The sequence below is a fragment of the Peromyscus maniculatus genome, chromosome 3 (assembly GCF_049852395.1).
Source record: "Peromyscus maniculatus bairdii isolate BWxNUB_F1_BW_parent chromosome 3, HU_Pman_BW_mat_3.1, whole genome shotgun sequence".
NCBI lineage: Eukaryota > Metazoa > Chordata > Mammalia > Rodentia > Cricetidae > Peromyscus > Peromyscus maniculatus.
The window spans coordinates 93,590,589-93,608,347 of NC_134854.1; the positions used below are offsets into that span (position 1 = coordinate 93,590,589).

A 17,759-nucleotide genomic window follows, 5' to 3' on the forward strand; every position below is an offset into this window, starting at 1 on the left:
TGCTATCATCACACTAGTGTGGTTTGGTTGTCTATGCACTCATAGCACACTTTATACAGAAAGTTCAAGACAAGCTGAGGGAATTATTCTCTCCTTCCACCATGTGGTTTCTCAGGACTAAACGCAGGGCACGCTCGGCAGCAGATACGATTACTCAACTGAGCCATCTCACTGACACAATGGTTTGGTTTGGTTTTTTCTGAAGAGAGGTTTTGTACTAGGGTTTTAAACAACTTTATAAAACCCACACTCGTTGTTTCATATACTGATAATGCAGGTTACCTTCTTGTAATAGCTCTGCACCTTCTCACAGGCTTAGCTTCTTCAATGTCCTAATCACAGTAACAGTCCTTCTGATGACCGCCCTCATAGAATGGACGGGCAGCACAAGTTGAGTAATCCTTATCCAAAAGGCCTAAGACCTCAAGTGCTGTCAATCTACTGCTTTGTTTTTTAAATTGGGACTGTTGCATATACAATTCATTTACGTTTCTTAGTGTGCCCATCCTGTTACTACAATTCCATCACATGATGTCAAGAATGGAATTTTCCTCTTCTGTGGGTCTTGTTAGTGCTCAGTTTCTGATTTTAAAACATTTATGAACTGGATTAGGAATGTTCAACTTGTAAGTATGAACCATGGTGTACTATCTTCTCTGCATAAGCATTTGGTTTGAAAACTGAGTCTACCAAGACCTACCCTTAACAACTGTGCTCAGTGTTTCCACCCATGTCCGAGATGGGGGAAAGGTAAGAAAGGGAGAAAGCGCGTGCGTGCACACACACACATGTATGAACTACCTGGTATGAGCACAAAGCCCAACTTCTCCCACCCCAACCTGGATGCTACAAAGACACCAATAGTCTGAAGACAAAGTAATCACCAGATCACTTTAGATTTTGCTTCAAACAGGATTTTCTTACAATCAAAAATTAGGAACCATCTGACCCATTTTAAGTCATAGGATAAATGCATGTAATGAAGTCCTTGCAGCATTAAGTGTTACTAGAAACTTATACTAACCCACTGGGTAAAATGAATTCATTTCTATAACATGGCTTCTTTGAATCTGTTTCTACTATCATTCACAGGGAAAGAAACATAACATTTGCCAAGAAGATTTTAAAACACTTACAAGTCTGGGTTTTATTACCGCTTCTTGTACAACAGCTTTCATTATCAACTTTTACTGATGTTTCCTTTAAATTCTGTGATTGGCACCCTACACTTGAAGGTTCGATCTTCTTTTCTACACAACTATTAAGGCTACTGACACCTGCTTTCACTCCAGGCTTCTCTGAAAGATCATCGGATGTGGACGCTGCATGCTCTAGGTGTTTCTGCAGTTCAGGAGTCGGGGCAACGTCCGGTTCTGCCTTAGAAGAAGCCTTTGCAGGAAAGCATTCCCTTGGAGGAAGGCCAGTGACTGGTTGTAGAGCAGATTCCAGTCTGCTCTCCTCATCAGTGCTTGTTTTAGGCTGGACACAGCTACCTTTGGGCTCACTCAGAATTTTCAAGTCTCCAGCCCCAACCTGAGAAGATTTTGAAGAAAGCAATCCTGCTTTGCAGACATCCGGTTTTGTTCTCAGTACTTCAGGTTGTGTGTTTAGACAAGAAGAAAGTTCTTCTGGTAAACTCTGCTTATGACATCTGAAAAACGTAATAGGGAAAAGTAGCATCCTGGCCTTTCTTATCGCTGATCATCCTAAAATAATTCAGTTTGCTATGGCAACCAGCAAGAAAGAAAAAAGAAAACTGTTATGGTAGAAACTTTTGGATAGGTTTCTGTGAGCTGGAGTGGAGAACAATCCATCCATGGCTCTGGAAAAGTGCCTTACACACTCAGAAAAATGCAATCCTAAATGCTCCGAGCATACTCTCCTGACACTAACTGCTCAAGCCACTTCTGCTTCGTAAAGCATAATGAACCTCAGCTTTCCCTCAAAACAAACGGAAAATATATACATATACTGAGTTAAAAAACTCAGGAGTTTTTAATGTGTCGAATTAAAAGTCTCCACAACGCCAAATACCAAATCTCTTCTTTTTCTATTTCAGAAAAACCTGTGCTGATGTCTCTTATATAATAAACAAATTTTTTTATTTAAATTTGAAAGAGAAAACTAGTGTTCTTGCTTACTAAAACTTGAAAACTCAATCTTACAGCTGGAAGATGTATCAAGATAAAAACTTTAAAGTATGTATGTATATTAGAAATATCAGAAATTCCTTCAAATACAAGATATAAACGACACTACTACATACCACCAGCAGCACGACACTCTTGTTCTCCTAAGAATAACAAGCCACCATGAGTGGCTAGAACCCAAAGCAACAGGACAATCTCATTTCTTGCTTGTACATGGAAATTATTCACTATTTCTCCTACGTTTTTAAAAATATTTTTATTCCTTGAAATTACCATACATTTATACAATGTATTACTTTTATTTGATTGATTCATTTTATGTGTGTTTTGACTGACTGAATGTCTGTATGTGCACCACCTGTGTGCCAGGTGCCTTTGGAGGCCAGAAAGAGGGCATTGGAGTGATGGATGGTTCTGAACATGGTGCTGGGAAGAAAGCCCAAGTCTTCTGGAAGAGCAACAAGTGCTCTTGAACCATCTCCCCTAACATCTTGAACAAAGCACTACTCACTCACCCTTGAGGAAGTTTTGCTCCAATGTTAGGTGGAGAGTTGGCTGCCTGGGGAGTATTTTGCTGTCTTGGGTCCTTGCTAGAAGGAGTTGCTGCAGTACAGCCAAGCAGGATCTCCTTAAAAACTGTTGTAGGAACAGATTGTACTGGGCACACACTGGGAGAGGCCTAAAAGATACCAAACCAACAGACATTAAATACAAAATCCCTAGTGGGAAATAATGTTAATGAAATTAAAGATAATTTCCTTTGTTTAATACAAAGCAAGCACAAAACCATTGCCAAATAAAGACCAGCATAATAAACAAGTGATAAATCAAACACCAAGAACTCTTATATGGTCGCTGTAAAGTTTTTACAAAATTTAAGTGATCCTACAAGATTACAAGCTGATCTTTTCTAGAACTCTGCCACTGTGTGAGGAAGAGAGATGTGGCAATTGTTTTATTAATGCAATGCATAGAGGTGAACTTTCACGTGACAGCGTCAATGGCTGCTGCTTCACATGCAATCATCTGGCTATGACTCAAGTGCCCACCACGCACTTACTGCGTAGATTGGCAGGAGACCAGATCACATAGGACTCTTGTAGGCAATGGACCTACTGGGTACCACGATAAGCCTTGGCAATGCAATAAAGCCTGAGGACACGATTCCTTTTCTTATGTGGCTCATCAAGTCACAAAGGTCACCCCAGCTGCAAAAAATATTAATTCATGACTGGCCTATGGGAAAAAGCTGGGATATCTTTCCCCCTTCCCTTTCCATGTAATTTTACCTTTGTAAAAACAAAAACATTAGAGATCCACACCTTGTATTTATATTAGCTACAGAAATAGAATTCCCTACCATGAGGAAAAAACCAAACAACAACATCTAAATAAACTCCAGACAACTTCTGTATGGTAGACTGTGCAGTCAGTTGACCAGTTTTCACTGGACTCCATCTGTACATCAGTCCTACGCCTTTCTGAGAAATGTCGTATGCCATGACCGCTATTTACCAAACCCAAACCTAAAGTCTTCAGTTCTTCTAATGACCTCTAAACTGTGACACACAACTTTCCTCAAGTTTTTAAAACCCGACAATTGCCAACATGTTAAATGCCATCTACACATGAATCACTTTTGCATTTACTCTAGTAGGCAACCTTGAAAAGACATATCTAATACAGAATTAAAAAAAAAAAAACAGAAATAAGAAAAATTTAATTATCAAAATTCTGGCTTAGTTTTGATAACCACTTATTAAATCACTAGTCTCCAAAAGCTGAATTACCACATCATTATAAATGCGTATTCAAGGTTTGCTTTTATCAACACTTCTTCCATCTGTCACCTCCCTTCCTTTGGATCCATCTAGAGTTGATGTACTGATACTTTAATCCTTAAATTACACTCTAAAAACAGACTTAAAAATTTAGATTGTAAACTGTAGGATCTATTTTTACTCTGTACAATATCCATCAATCTGTTTAAGAAACTTTCCACCTTCCTCATTTCCCACATCCGATCAATAAATCATGCCTCCATTTTCAAAGTATCCATTGAATCTTTCCATTTTTATGACTCCACTACTGTTTCTCCCAGACTAGTCTGACTTCCTTCCATTCTTGCTAATCCCAATCTTCATGCTTCTGCCCAGATCTACCCCATAGTAGACTAACCTTTACAAAGCACTCACAAGTAAGGCTATCCCCCACTACCTACCTACAAGAATCACACACAGTCCAGCCTCCTGCCAACTGTCGCCCCTCTCACTGAACTCTTCTGCCCACGCTCCTCCAAATGAGCTGGCTTCTCTGTCAACACTCTTCCGAAGCCTCTTCAGTCTGGGCTTTGTACTTGCTGTCCCTGCAGTCTACAGTTTTCAGTGGCTGGCTACTCCCAACTTCTTACCCTTAAATTGGCTGAAGTGCTTGCTATGCCTCAGAATCTCAGGTTACTCACTGCAACAGTGTTCTAGAAGCCCCTCCTTAGCTTCATCACAGCCTCATTTCCTTTCCCATAGCACCTGTTACACTAGGAAAGTATCTTTTCTTTGGCTGTTGCACAATGCACACTTAGGGGTATAGGCCACTCCTGTCTGAACTCATCAAGCCAGACATAAGCAGATGATCAGTAGTAACACTGGTGGGATGATATATGCATGACCAGATGGATGACACAGTAACACTTCATATTAAGTAGCTATAGGTTAAGTGTCAGAGGTTACCTGAAATGATAGGCAGCAGTAATGCTCACCACGGTAGGTCACTATCTCCCACATAGCACTCAGTAAATATTCGTTGGAAGGGGAGATAGAGTGAAGGGAAAGGGAGGATTCTGCTGTTTTTACAATGGGGATTCATCAAGGAAAGGGTTTGGGGAGAAGTAACAACAGTAGCACAGTGGGTAAACGCCCTGGATTCTGGTGTCAGACCTTGGTTTGAAATCTAGTTCCCGACATTGCTTAGCCACTGTTCCCATTTATACGGTGATGTTAACATTTACTACAGTGCTTGGCACACAGGAAAATCAATTTTAGAGATAAGCTCATAAAGCAGTAAAATCTTGTACAAATGTTCTTGATTATGTCACTGTGACAGAATCAGCGTTAACCGAGACTGTGTTTTCTTTAAGAATCTGAAGAATTCCTCTCCATACCCTGCCTAAGACTCAACAGGGACAGGACTCCTGATCCCCAGACCCATCTTCACGCACACACTTCTGCACTGGCCTCTGACTTGACAAAGGTCAAAGTTTCTTCTTACCTGAAGAGTTTTCCCTGAAGGTCTTCTATACCAGTCATGGCAATAGTTCCTCCCTGCCAGCAGACGGAGATAATATAATTGAGTGTACGACAGTATTCTAAAAAGGTCACTGCTGGCTCGCACTTCTCAGCAGACTCTCCCAATTAACCCAGCAGCATCATAACTCTGAGGAATAGTCTGCTAGGCAGAGAAGACCTTCAAGGAACAGATGTCACTGGCAAGCATGTTTATCTTAACCACACCACAGCCAAATGTCTCACCTACCTAATCCCAAACTCCTGTCTTCCAAAGGCCACCCTACAAGTCAACCTGTGCCAGTGCAATGTACTTGGGAAACGGTGCCAACTGCTACTGTACTCACCTGTCTCTGACATTTACAGTAACTGCCTGCTTTCTGTTTCTTTACCTGTTCAGCTCTCCTAAAAGCTAGGTCAGGCCAGTGTTTCCAAAACTCCCTCAATTATAAAGTCACTCAGAATATTAAAGAACACTGATACGGGAAAATATTCACAAGGAATCAAGGAGGATACAGGAGCTTCAAAAGAGACATTCTAACTCCAGGCCTCTGTGATACATAAAAGGAAGAGCAAGAGGAAGGAGCCTAGAGGAACGGCTACCATTTCTTTGCTTCACTATACTTTTCTAGACTAACCATAAAATTTGAAGGAATAGTGCCAGACCCCTAAAGCCTCCAGTACACAGGTAAAAACCAACTATTGTCAACTTCCTTTAGAATAGCCTGACTGTGGTTGAAGAATTAAAGCTGCTATGTTGGTTAGCCTCCTGCTCCCAGGTCACCCATGTTGATGACAAACTGAAGGTGGATAACCAATGAGCATACATATCACACTATAACCCAGACTTAAGTGATCCTCCTGCCTCAGACTTCTAATAACTGGGACAACAAAAGTTCACCACTGTGTCTGATAACATTTTTAAAATATGAAATGTCCTTTCTCATTTTCCATGTATAGGTTAACAAACTATCTATTCTCTCCAGGCCAAACTTGAGGTTTAATTTTTAAATAGTCTCTACTATATCCAACAACCAGTTCAAGAGCACACAAACTTACTAAGCATGAATAGATAATACAGACATGCTCATCAAAGTCAAATTAAGTCTTCCTTCCCTACTGGTGTGAGTCAAGCAGAGGATCACTATGTATCAGTACATTTTACAAGAGCCTTAAACATAAGTTTTACCTGGCTTAATAACCCTTCCCACCCTCAGAACTGACACCCCCCCCCAAGAGGTCTCTACAGACCCCAATCTGTCAGCATCTCAGGACAATATCCCAGCATCCAATCGAGGTGCACCATTCCCATTCCGTGACCTTCCCTACCTGCAACTCCCGTGCTCAGCACACGTCTGACAGGGACACTCAGCCAACCGGCCTCCTCACTTCCATCACAGACTGACCAATGCTCTCCAGTCAAAAGCTGACAGGTCACAGCTGTACTCACTCTGCCTTAGCTTCTCCCTCACAACCCTGACTGACTTGGCAGGATAAGGTCCTCTCGGAGCTTCACTCTAACTAAGATGCACTGCACTCGTTTTCTCTTTGTAGTCCTTTAATACTTCTCCCTTTAAAAAAAAGCCTTACTGCTCCTAGATTAAGTCCTCCTAGATTAAGGAGCTCTAACCAGCTCAGACCCTTCTTACACTGAGAAACTACCCAGTACTATATGTGGTCAGCTGACCACATCACTTCAGTCAAATTAACGCGATCCTCTTAGGTTACCTCACCTGAGATGCATTTACAGTAGCTAGTGCCATCAACATTACCAGTGCCCATGTCTCCACTGTCACTTCCTCCCAAATTACACCATACATTCAAGACCCAATTGGGGCATCCCTTCCGCCCCTGAAGGTGCTTCCTTTTCTTCTCATGCCTCTTGTCTGCCAGCCATGATGAACTACTTCCCCTCTTTCTGAGAGCTGCTTGTGAGGTGCCTGCACAACTCCTGCTCAGGACATGCCCTTTGAGCTTGAAAGCACCTCTGCGAGTCTATCTTTCTCTTTAGATAAATGGCGCTTCAAGAAGGAAGTCCGAATACCTTTTAGTCTTCAAGACTAGATATCTAGCACATAGTAAACACAGTATCTTTCTGGTTTCCTGGATGGGTATATTTGAAATTAAATGAAAAAAAAATATTCATTTCTAAAACAACCTCTACACTCTTTCCTGAACAATATGAGCCTCAACCAAAGAGGTTCAAAGCCCAGACATTTGCAGGGAAGACAAAAAGCTCTAATTACCTTGATTCAGGTAACTTTGGGCAAAGTATCAAAGTTCTTATTGTCTTAACATAGACGAGAGGTTCAGGAAAGGCCATTAGACTTCCAAACTAGTCTCCTGGGTTTCAATAGTGAAGTGCTTGCTTTGAATCTACCTGATCCTATAATCTCCCCTGCACTTGATACAGAACCCTAGCTAGAGTTCTGACTCTCTCTCCATGCTATTTTTCCTTGCCTTAACCTCCTAATAGTCAAGTGTCCCTCTTAAATGTTGTAAGCAGTCTGTTCGGTATCATTCTAGTGAATTTTTGAATTCTAAACTCTAACCTGAAGCATCATAATGTGGAAAGTTATTCATCACCACACGTTCATTTGGATCCCTAAATTGTACAATTTATTAGTCCTGTAACAGATCCAACAGACGAAAGGATGAACAGCCCCAAATAGTATATAAGAAGAAAATTAAATAAAGCAACTGACCTCATGTGGCATCTTTAAAAGCCAGTTTTTCTGAGCCAAAATTAATCAGCCATTTATTCTAAAAAGGTAACCCATCCATATACTTCATCACAACTGACCAGTGCGAATCATCATTCTCCTACTCATTCTCCTACGGCTGAGGACCCTATTCAACAGACAACCTTCTTCTCACAACCCTCAAGTTCTTCCCTTTCTCTCACTCACGCCAGGCATGTCTCCAATTTAATCATACAACTCAATTACCTTCAGAAACACCTCCCATGATAGTGTCACACACTGAGAATTTTCACCAAACAACTAAAAAATGAAACTGTTAGCCCCCAAAAATAGTGAACCAGAAATTTATATTATCTCCATCTGCTTGAGTATAGAAATTATGGCCAAGACCTGGAACTAAAAACAGCAGCAGACAAGACAGCACAGAGGAGCAGAGGAACTGCTCATCACTGTTAAAGACTAGCCACACAATGTTAAAGTTAAACAAAGCTTCAGTAACAAAAATCAATCAGTTACCTCGGAGCAAGATTTTGCTTGTTTAGAAACCAAACTTCCATTATTCTCAGAAGACTTGCGTTTTACAGCTCCGACTCTTGTAGAATTACCTACAATACAGAACGGTGGGTAAGTAGGATTCCTTCTTTCTCTTACTGTGAGGAGAAAGAAAGAGGAGGAAGAAGCACGGTTTTAATCAATGTGTCTTACCACATGTCACAAAGTTATCGTGTACAACTTCAACATGAATCAGTGCAGGGTCGACAATTTTCAGTGCTGGAATCTTAAAAATAAAACAATTAGACTGGAGATTTTTAAAATGTTGAGAACAATACTTGGAAATTAATGCAACTAACACCATACAAATAACTTCTTTTTATGACTGTTAACACTTTTTATTTCTAACATTTAATAAAAAGAAGAACGGGTTTGACACCAAGAGCAAGCACAGCTCTGTACGGTACCCTACCCTCTAAGATGATATCAATTATCACTGCTTTTACCTCCTCACAGTTGACTTGGAGAGTTTTTGATGTTGGGTTTCCATTTACAACAGTTGCTGAAAACCACTGAGTAGATGGATCCAAGCTATAAATTTTTACTTCTGATCCAACAAGGTTCTTGTCGCCTTAAAAAGGAAAAAAAAAAATAAAAAAAAAAAAAAGGAAGGAAAAACAATTGCATTCTCCCTCTTAAGAATGGCAATATTTTATATTACTATATTCTATGGAATCAAGAAATACCACACTAGTCACCAAAGGTGAGCTGTCCCCTGTAGTTTTAGAATAATCGAACGCAGGAACCCCGAAGAGAACTGCTAAGGCAAAAGCCAAAACAAAACAAAACAGAAACAAAACTAAAGTAAAATCTTAATGGCTATGAAGCTGACTGAGAAACTAGTAACAGTAAACAGAAAGGTGAAGATTACCAGATAATGTCTTATCAACTTCATGACAAAAATTCCAAATACAGCAAATCTATGTCAAAATATAGCTGATTCTGTAAGTGCCACTTCTGAACTCTCTAAATTTATTTAGCATAATAAAATCCATTGGTCACCTAGTACCAAATAGAAAACAATGAATTTGTTTTCAATTTTTGAATTAAAATTTCCCATTTCCAACATCAAAAAATATTTCTTCCAATGAAGAATAAATGAAAGTCTAAGTCCTAGCTTCTTATAGGTCCATCATTGGCTAACACATGAACTGTCAACAACAGATTATCTACACACCTTGTAAAAGATGGCTTTCATCCAAATGTTTTACAATCAAAGCTTGAAATTCTTTACTGACTGTCTGATTATCAGTAAGGGAAAGCCGAAGACTGTTTACGTCCTGTAAAATCAAAGACCGCAAGAGTTGTTTATGACTGTTAAGAGCTGGATGTTTCAATTGCTTCAGTTAGATTAGTTAAGACAGCTTCTACTAATCATTTGATTGCATGAACTACTGCAACTCTAGTGAACTGAAGGGATCTAAAAGTCACAAACCACCAGCCACAAGTATTCAGCAGACTGAAGTTAATCTCCCACGTCAGGAGCATGAGATGAACTACAGGTTGGGCTGGAGAGATGGCTCAGGGGTTAAAAGCACTTGCTGCTCTTCCAGAGGACACAAGTTTAGTTCCCAGCACCCATGTCAGATGCCTGTTAGCTGCAGCTCCAGGGGACTCAATGCCCTTTTCTGGCCTCCAAGGGCACCCAATACACATGGCATACATTCATACAAACACAAAAATAATTTATTTTCAAAAGGTATTCTAGAAGTCAACATGACATAATTTTGGTTATGGGAATAATACACAAATCAAACTGACCAATCCAAATAAAAATATTCTCTATCCCAAATCCTGTTAAGGAAGGGAAAAGCCAGAAAATACACAAGTCAGATGCATACAGTCAGTTCATCAAAATTACTGGTTTTATCAAACAATTTATTTCGCATCAATCACTTCATCTAACTACTATTCTAAATGCACTTCTCTTGTTATAGAAGGTAGAGGGACAGAGAGAAACTCTGAAGGACGGCCTGAGTTAATGAGAGACTTCAGAGTACGCCCGTTCTGAGACACTTCGTTCTTGGCGGGAGCTCCAGTCTTGGCACTGCTCCATAGCCCCTGGTTTTGTGTGCACACCCAGTTATGACAAATTTATCCGGAAACTGTCCCGTCAATAGGAGTAACCTGCCAAAGCCAACTTCTAACAGGGCAAAGAAAAAGGTGTTAAGCAGAGAGCCCTCCAGCAGCAAACCCTGAGGCTTTTCTGTGACTTGGTAGCCAAGCATGGCTCACTCATGTCTCCCACTAGAAACACTAGTCTCAGAGTAAGAGACCATACTAGAAAAACCTGCATTCCTCTTTACCCAGGTAACAACAGATAAAACCCAGAAGCTCCATAAATACTCAATCACCAAACACTCAGCTGTGGGTGTTTTTAACTTCATGCACTTACAATTTCATGCTATTTACAATTTCAGGGGGAAAAAAATTAAGATGATTCTCCAATTCCTACTACAAAATGAAACAATGTACTAACAAAGATAGCTCCACAGGGCTCTCCAATGAAGCAGACCAATTCTAGTCTGTTCAGGAGGGTTTTTAGGGCCCAACAAATCTGTCAGTGGGTTCAGATACCCTTTTCTTACTCACAAATTATCATATTCAATGTCAAGGCAGACAGAGTTTCAATTCCAACTTCTGCATATGTCAAAGGATTTTTCAGGAGCAATCTACATTTCTTTAGAGCAAGCATACCACAGGGTAATCACAGCCTTCAACATGGAATTTGCCAGAAAAGTGCCTTTCTACAAAGAAATAAACTTTGACCGTTCTTGAGTCAAAGTAACAAATACACATTATATTCTTCAATTAATTATGTTGACAGTAACATTATGTAATTACATTCACACTGATAACCACAGTGCATTTTTCCTGAGAATAAAAACTTCAATCTCAATTTTTTTAGTCTTAAGAAACAGAACTAAGAATTCTACTTTCACTGAAAAGGTAGGGCACATAAAAGATGCAAACTCTGAAAACAGTGCCCAGAAGTAAAAATTACTCTTATTACTCAGAAAGTAAACATCCACTTCACTGATAATTCCCTGACCCTTACTTATAGCAAGTCATTCTTCCATTTAAAGCAGGAAAAATCCCTTGCCTTGAGCCTCCCTAACACACAAGTAACCTGCATCAGAAACTAACTCAGGAGCAAGCACATTCCCTTGCCAATACCTGAAACATTATACAGTACATTCATTATCAGCCTTGTTTTCCAGGACAAGAAAGTGACACACAAGTAGAGAGAAAACCAGTGTTCTAGGCTTTCCAATACAGGCCTAGCAATCCTGTTGACCACTGATTCCAAATTGCCTGTTAGCAAATGGAGATGTCTAATTAACTCTGCATGACACAGAAACAAAGAGTCTCCAAATCACAAAGCAGAAGTGGAAAGGGGGCTTAGTAAAGCTTAATAAAATGCTATCTAAAAGATGAATGTTATCATGAAGCCAACACTATTCTTAAGGTAGCAATCCCGCCCTTCTAAAAAATTCTTAACAAGCACCTATGAGCAAGATCCAAGAGCTTAACTGTTGTAAAGAAGAGCTGAGTTTTGCAAACTGATTGCATGCACACTGTGACTACTGCAGCTACTGACAACTGACTATACTACACAATCGCTAACAACACTCAACTAGGGAACACAGAACAACTGCTCTGAGGAGGAGATATACACCAACTTGGTGAACCTCTAGTCTACACTTCATCAGCTGATCAATATGCAACAATTTTATATTATGTCTACATCTGCTCAGAGACAGATGGCTCACTTAATATATATTGCTATTCCATTAACCCTGAACCTCATGGCTGAACGAAACTTAGTATCTAATGTAACCTTTCTTTCTTTACTACTTTCTTGTACCAGACAGCACTTAAAACAATGAAATTACAGGGAAAAAAAAGAAAGAAAATGAAAAGGAAGAAAGAAAAGAAAGAAAAAAGCAAAGGGGATGGGAGAAAATGGAACAGAAAAAAAAGCATCACTAAAATGCACGATGAAATTTCTTCACACTATCAAAGCTGAAAAAGGCAGAAGACAATCTCCCTGTGTGACTTCAGCTGGGACTGGCATTGGGAAAACTGAAAATTGTTGCTCTGTGCAGAACTCCACAGGGCCATGCACCACAAGCAGCAATTGGGGGTTATAAATACATTTGAGCAAAAAGGCAAAAACTCACAAGCTAAGACCCATGAATGAAGATTACATGTATGTATACCTATATAAATAGTAACTTTGAAAAATCATTTCATATCGCATACCTTTTTCCACAGCACACAACACATCAATGTGATACTGCTGTCCTTTTAATTTAAAAGGGACAGCACAAACCCACAGGCTAACACTAAGAGATGCTACCCAACAACTAACTTTGGTAAGTTTTTCCCTATTAGGTATCTGCATGAGGGCAATGAATTAAGAGTGTTTTACTTCTCCCATTAAGAGAACTTCTATTTGTATGTTAAATACTGTTCCTATGGTTTACCTGTATAGGCTTCAAAAGGTCTTTGGAAACAAATACACTTTGTTGATCTCCAAGGAACCGAACAGAAGTTATGGATCCCAAGCCAGCTTTGTCTAGTAGAGATTTGTACATCTAAAAACAAAACAAAAAACTGTTATGTCACTGTAATTGCTATCAACAGCATTCTGGAAACAGGAATGGGCAATTTTCCACACATGAAGAACGTGACAAAGCCATTAAGTTTTTATTTACTACAAGGATTTCCTAACATTTGTGCTGCCACCAGATTACAACATTTATTTAAACACAGTAATTTAAACCAGATATACATTTGGGAGTTATTAACACACAGGTCTACAGATCCATGATTTCCCAAAAACTTAAGTTGGAAAAAAAAAGTGTACATGTTTTTCTGAGAGACAGGGTATATTTTTAGAAAATTCTTAACAGCTGGGAAAAAATAAAGGATGAAATACAACCACAACCCCATATTGCTCAAACATCTACAGTGGCTTTTCAATTAGAGACAGAATATAAACTTTTGCTAGCACCCTTCACAATCTGCCAGTTCTCCATCCGCTTCCCAGCTTTTCCAACTACTCCATACATGACTCTTCTTGTTTCCAGCTCCAGTTTGTACTCCATAAAATCTAGCCTGTCCTCTCCAGACCTACACATCACTTTTTTGTCGTTGTTTTTGGTTTTTCAAGACAGGTTTCTCCAACAGCCCTGGCATTCATTCTGTAGACCAGACCAGGCTCTGCCTCCCAAGTGCTGGGATTAAAGCAGTGTGCTACCACGCCTGGCTGGATCACTTTTGCCCCATACTTACAATGTGAGTAAAGCAAAAGCCTGAGTTTACAGAATCTTGAGCTCTTTCTTCCCACCCTCCCCACCCACCACCTCAGGTCCTTTAAATGCCCACTGAGTCCAGTTAACACTGCTTGTTAGAATGCACTTACCATACTTTTAAAAAAGTTAGCAGCAAATTCCAATTTTCTTCAAGTGCTGACCATCTGGTCAAACCGAAGGATCTGTGTGAATGTACGTCTGCTATATTCTAACTTGTTACCTTGACATTATCTCCACCTCTATTTCTAAGTGAAGAAAATAAGGCCCTAAAAAGTCATGGGACCTGCCTAGAGCCACAAAGCTTGTAGCAGGGTAGACAGAAGATCCTGAGTTCCTTTCTAACTCTTCCATCTTGTCACACACATGGCACTATAACTGTTTTCCTCAAGGTCAAAGGGGCATTATATTTCCCTTGTTTCACCCAAAATGTTAGATTAAATGTTCTCTATTTGTCAGTTTATGAAACAAGTTTTACTCACTATTGCAGGCCATTGAATAACTCGCTCAGGAATTTCAGGTGATTTTCGTTCCGCCAGAACCAAGTTATGCTCTACTAAAAACACTCTCCTCAGAAGGCTGTAGACATCTATCCATCTTCTCTTCCTCCAAGACTCCCCATCAAATTCTACACACACCTAAACACAGTAAAGCAAACTCAATTATAAATGCTGAAGTTTTATGCTCTCATTATTCTACTTGAATGCATGATGTTTCTACCGGGCATGCTATCCCCGTTTCACAGCTATAATATGAATGACAGATAACCACAGTCACACATGGACCAAGCTCTGGCTCCTAGGATACAAGTCTAAAGCACTTAGGGTCAGTGCCCTCAAGAAGACCTCTGAAAGTCCCAGAACTCAGAGAACCCCCAACTAGAAGGGTTTTACATATGCTAATTAGTGTGGTCTTTGGAGAACTACAAGGAATTTGAAACCCAATACTTAGTGTGCTACCCTGTAGTGTCAGCATTAAAAGCATGTTTAAAATGACTCCTCCCAACAACCTACCTTCAGAGGTCTCCACTATCAGAAGAGCTTAGCACAAAGCCTGATATATATGGCTTCTCTTCAACATTCCTTCCAGCTAACCTCGGAAATTCACCTCAGAGTTAGAAGCCTAAAGTTAACTTCTTTACTCCATAAAGAAATATAGACATATCTCTAAAGGCCTGTTGTTGTATGATTTCCAGTACTGAGAAAGAATCCAGGCAAGTGCTCTATCACTGAGCTATAGCCACAGCCCATACAGTTCCTTACATGAAAATTATGACAAAACATACAAGCAAAACGGGGGAAAAAAAACAAAACATAACCACAAAGCAGGTCTGTTAGTATCCCTGAGTCAGGAATTGATCACAAGTCATAAGATCTTAAATTATATAAAATTACTGAAAACACCCCATTTCTCTAAGTCATTTATTCTAGATATTTAATCTTTTTCAACAGGTTTCAATAAAATAATTAATATCCAATGCAGAAGAATCAATTATTTTTATTTAAAATTTCTCCTCCTACAAACCAGCCTCATTTTGAGTTTCAAGGATTGATTAATCTTTTATCTATGGAGTCTGCTCACGATTCCCACTCCTCCTCAGCAGTTCAGATTACTAGCTCACTTCATCTGCTAAAAGCTAGAGAATCCTTTCCTTGAAGGTCAGCATCCTGTGGACGAAATGAAAACATCTACCATTCTTCCTAACTCTCACGCACCGCTGCTATTTGTGGAAGACTGATACATAAAGTCTAATGCGTAAAAGTCTGTGTCTGCTTCTGCATACCATCATGTATCCCTGGCGCACAATTTCTAATTATTAACCAAGTTATTTAAATGAATAAATCAACCTTTTCTCTCTGAACTGGCTCGTTTCTCTTATCTACTTAAAGGTGATGAGTTCCCAGCTCAATACTGTAAACTCCAATCCTAAACCTTCCTAGTCTACACTCAGGCTGTGGGCAAGAGATGGCTCAGCAGTTAAGAGGACTTGCTGTTCTTACAGAGGACTGGGGTTTGGTTCCCAGCATCCAAACGGGCACATAACTCCAGCCTCATGTTCAAAGTCCACCATGTTCCTGTTTCCTAGCCAGAGAATCAGTTCACATCAGCCTGAAGCCTAACGCAGTTTTCACTGACAGCTTTTTTCTATGTATCAGAAATGTAATAAAAGGGATAACATAAACAAAAGTACAGAATTAGAGATGTGAGCTTGAATTCCAGCTCCAAAGTTTTATTAAAATGATTTTACATGAACAAAATCAACATAGGAAACCAGCTAACCTGAACCCTAGCTAAGAACCCATCATTTTGTATGATGTATAATAATAAAGTAGGTGAGTCTGATGTACAACATGAGGACACAATTTCGTATTTCTAGCACCCACAAAAAGCTGAGCACGGCAGCACATGCCTGTCACTCCAGTGCTGGGAACAGACAATGTGGAGGTTTGTTGCTGGCCAGTCTTGTTTAGTCAGTAAGTTCCAGGCTCAGGGAGACACTATCTCAAAGAGTAAGGTGGAAAGCAATAAGCAAGACACTCAGCATCAACCTCTGGTCTCTACCACACATGTGCACACCCCTGCATACGACACACACATACACTCAAAAGAAAAAAATACATACACTGGTTAAAAAGTCTAAAACTTAAATTTAATCCTTTGAATCTTATTTTACTAGCTTCAAAATAAAAATATGAATTTAGATTTAAAAATAATTATGAAGTATTTCTGGGCTTTTTTTTTTTTTTCAAGACAGAGTCTTATGGCTCTAGCTGTCCTGTAACTCAGCTGTACAGACCAGGCTAGCCTTAAACTCAAGAGATTTGCCTGCCTCTGCCTCCCAAGTGATGGGATTAAAAAGCATATGCCACTCTGCCCAGCTTAGACCTCATGGTAACTCTCACTGCTAGATCAAGTTAGGACTGGAAAAGAGTCCACAACGTGATTATAGAACATCTAGCTATATTCACAAGGAATAGGGGAAGGATTCCCTTTAATTAGCTTCCCAAAACTTAACTAACATCACAATTATTATCCATTCACTATTTGAAGCTTAACATAACCTAATTAAAAAATCAAATGAGAACACTCTCAAATTTCAGATACTTACAGAAAAAAAGACTTAGCTACTGAAAACTGTCCAACTTTTAACACTGCAAAATGATAGCATCATCTACAAAGTCTAATCCCCAAAACCATACAATCATGTTTTTAAAAAGAACAACAAAAAATCTCGAAGTTTACAATTTTTTGTTGGGCTGCATTTATAGCTACCTTGGGGCACATGCCAAAGGTTGGACACATCTACATGACTTTCAAGTATTAGGTTGTGTTTGGCTAAAATTCCTATTAGCTCTGGCTTAAAAAAAAAGATGACTTGTACAAAATATATGCTGTAATCTACAACTTAGGAGCTTTCCTCAACAATCTTTAGTTTCCTATCAAAACCCTGTATGTCTTTTAAAAGCCAAGGTTGCAGCTCAGTGGTGGACGCTTGCTTAGCATGCCTGAGGTCCTGAGATAAAAAAGTCAGGCACAGTGGTGCAAAGCAGGGCGACCAGGAGTTCAATGTCTTCCTCAGAGACAAATTAAGTACATGAGATCTGTCTCAAATTATCAAAATTAAGGGCACTCCTCAAGATACTCACCTGCCAATATTTCTATCAGAAGATACTCACACTCAAAGACAACTGTATGCCCCATCAATCTAGCCAGTTCCCATTGCGTTCTTTCCATGGGTGTACAAAGAGATGTTACTTA

The 17,759-nt window shown here is 39.6% G+C and overlaps 1 protein-coding gene across 7 annotated transcripts in view; it reads right to left on the reverse strand.

Moving 5' to 3' along the window:
- The window catches only part of Kdm3a (lysine demethylase 3A), a 43,515-nt gene that overhangs the window by 20,230 nt on the left and 5,526 nt on the right, over positions 1 to 17,759 (reverse strand). For 5 of the 7 annotated variants that reach the window (XM_042273450.2, XM_042273449.2, XM_006991002.4 and 2 more), the window contains exons 3-10: positions 14,483 to 14,638; positions 13,173 to 13,283; positions 9,860 to 9,962; positions 9,129 to 9,253; positions 8,836 to 8,908; positions 8,647 to 8,735; positions 2,666 to 2,829; positions 1,137 to 1,651 (exon numbers count right to left, since the gene is read on the reverse strand). In XM_042273450.2, coding sequence (XP_042129384.2) covers positions 1,137 to 1,651; positions 2,666 to 2,829; positions 8,647 to 8,735; positions 8,836 to 8,908; positions 9,129 to 9,253; positions 9,860 to 9,962; positions 13,173 to 13,283; positions 14,483 to 14,638 — 1,336 coding nt within the window. Of the gene's footprint in view, positions 1 to 1,136; positions 1,652 to 2,665; positions 2,830 to 5,414; positions 5,468 to 8,646; positions 8,736 to 8,835; positions 8,909 to 9,128; positions 9,254 to 9,859; positions 9,963 to 13,172; positions 13,284 to 14,482; positions 14,639 to 17,759 lie in introns of those variants that run through there. The other 2 variants (XM_076566913.1, XM_076566914.1) reach the window with 2 other exon arrangements.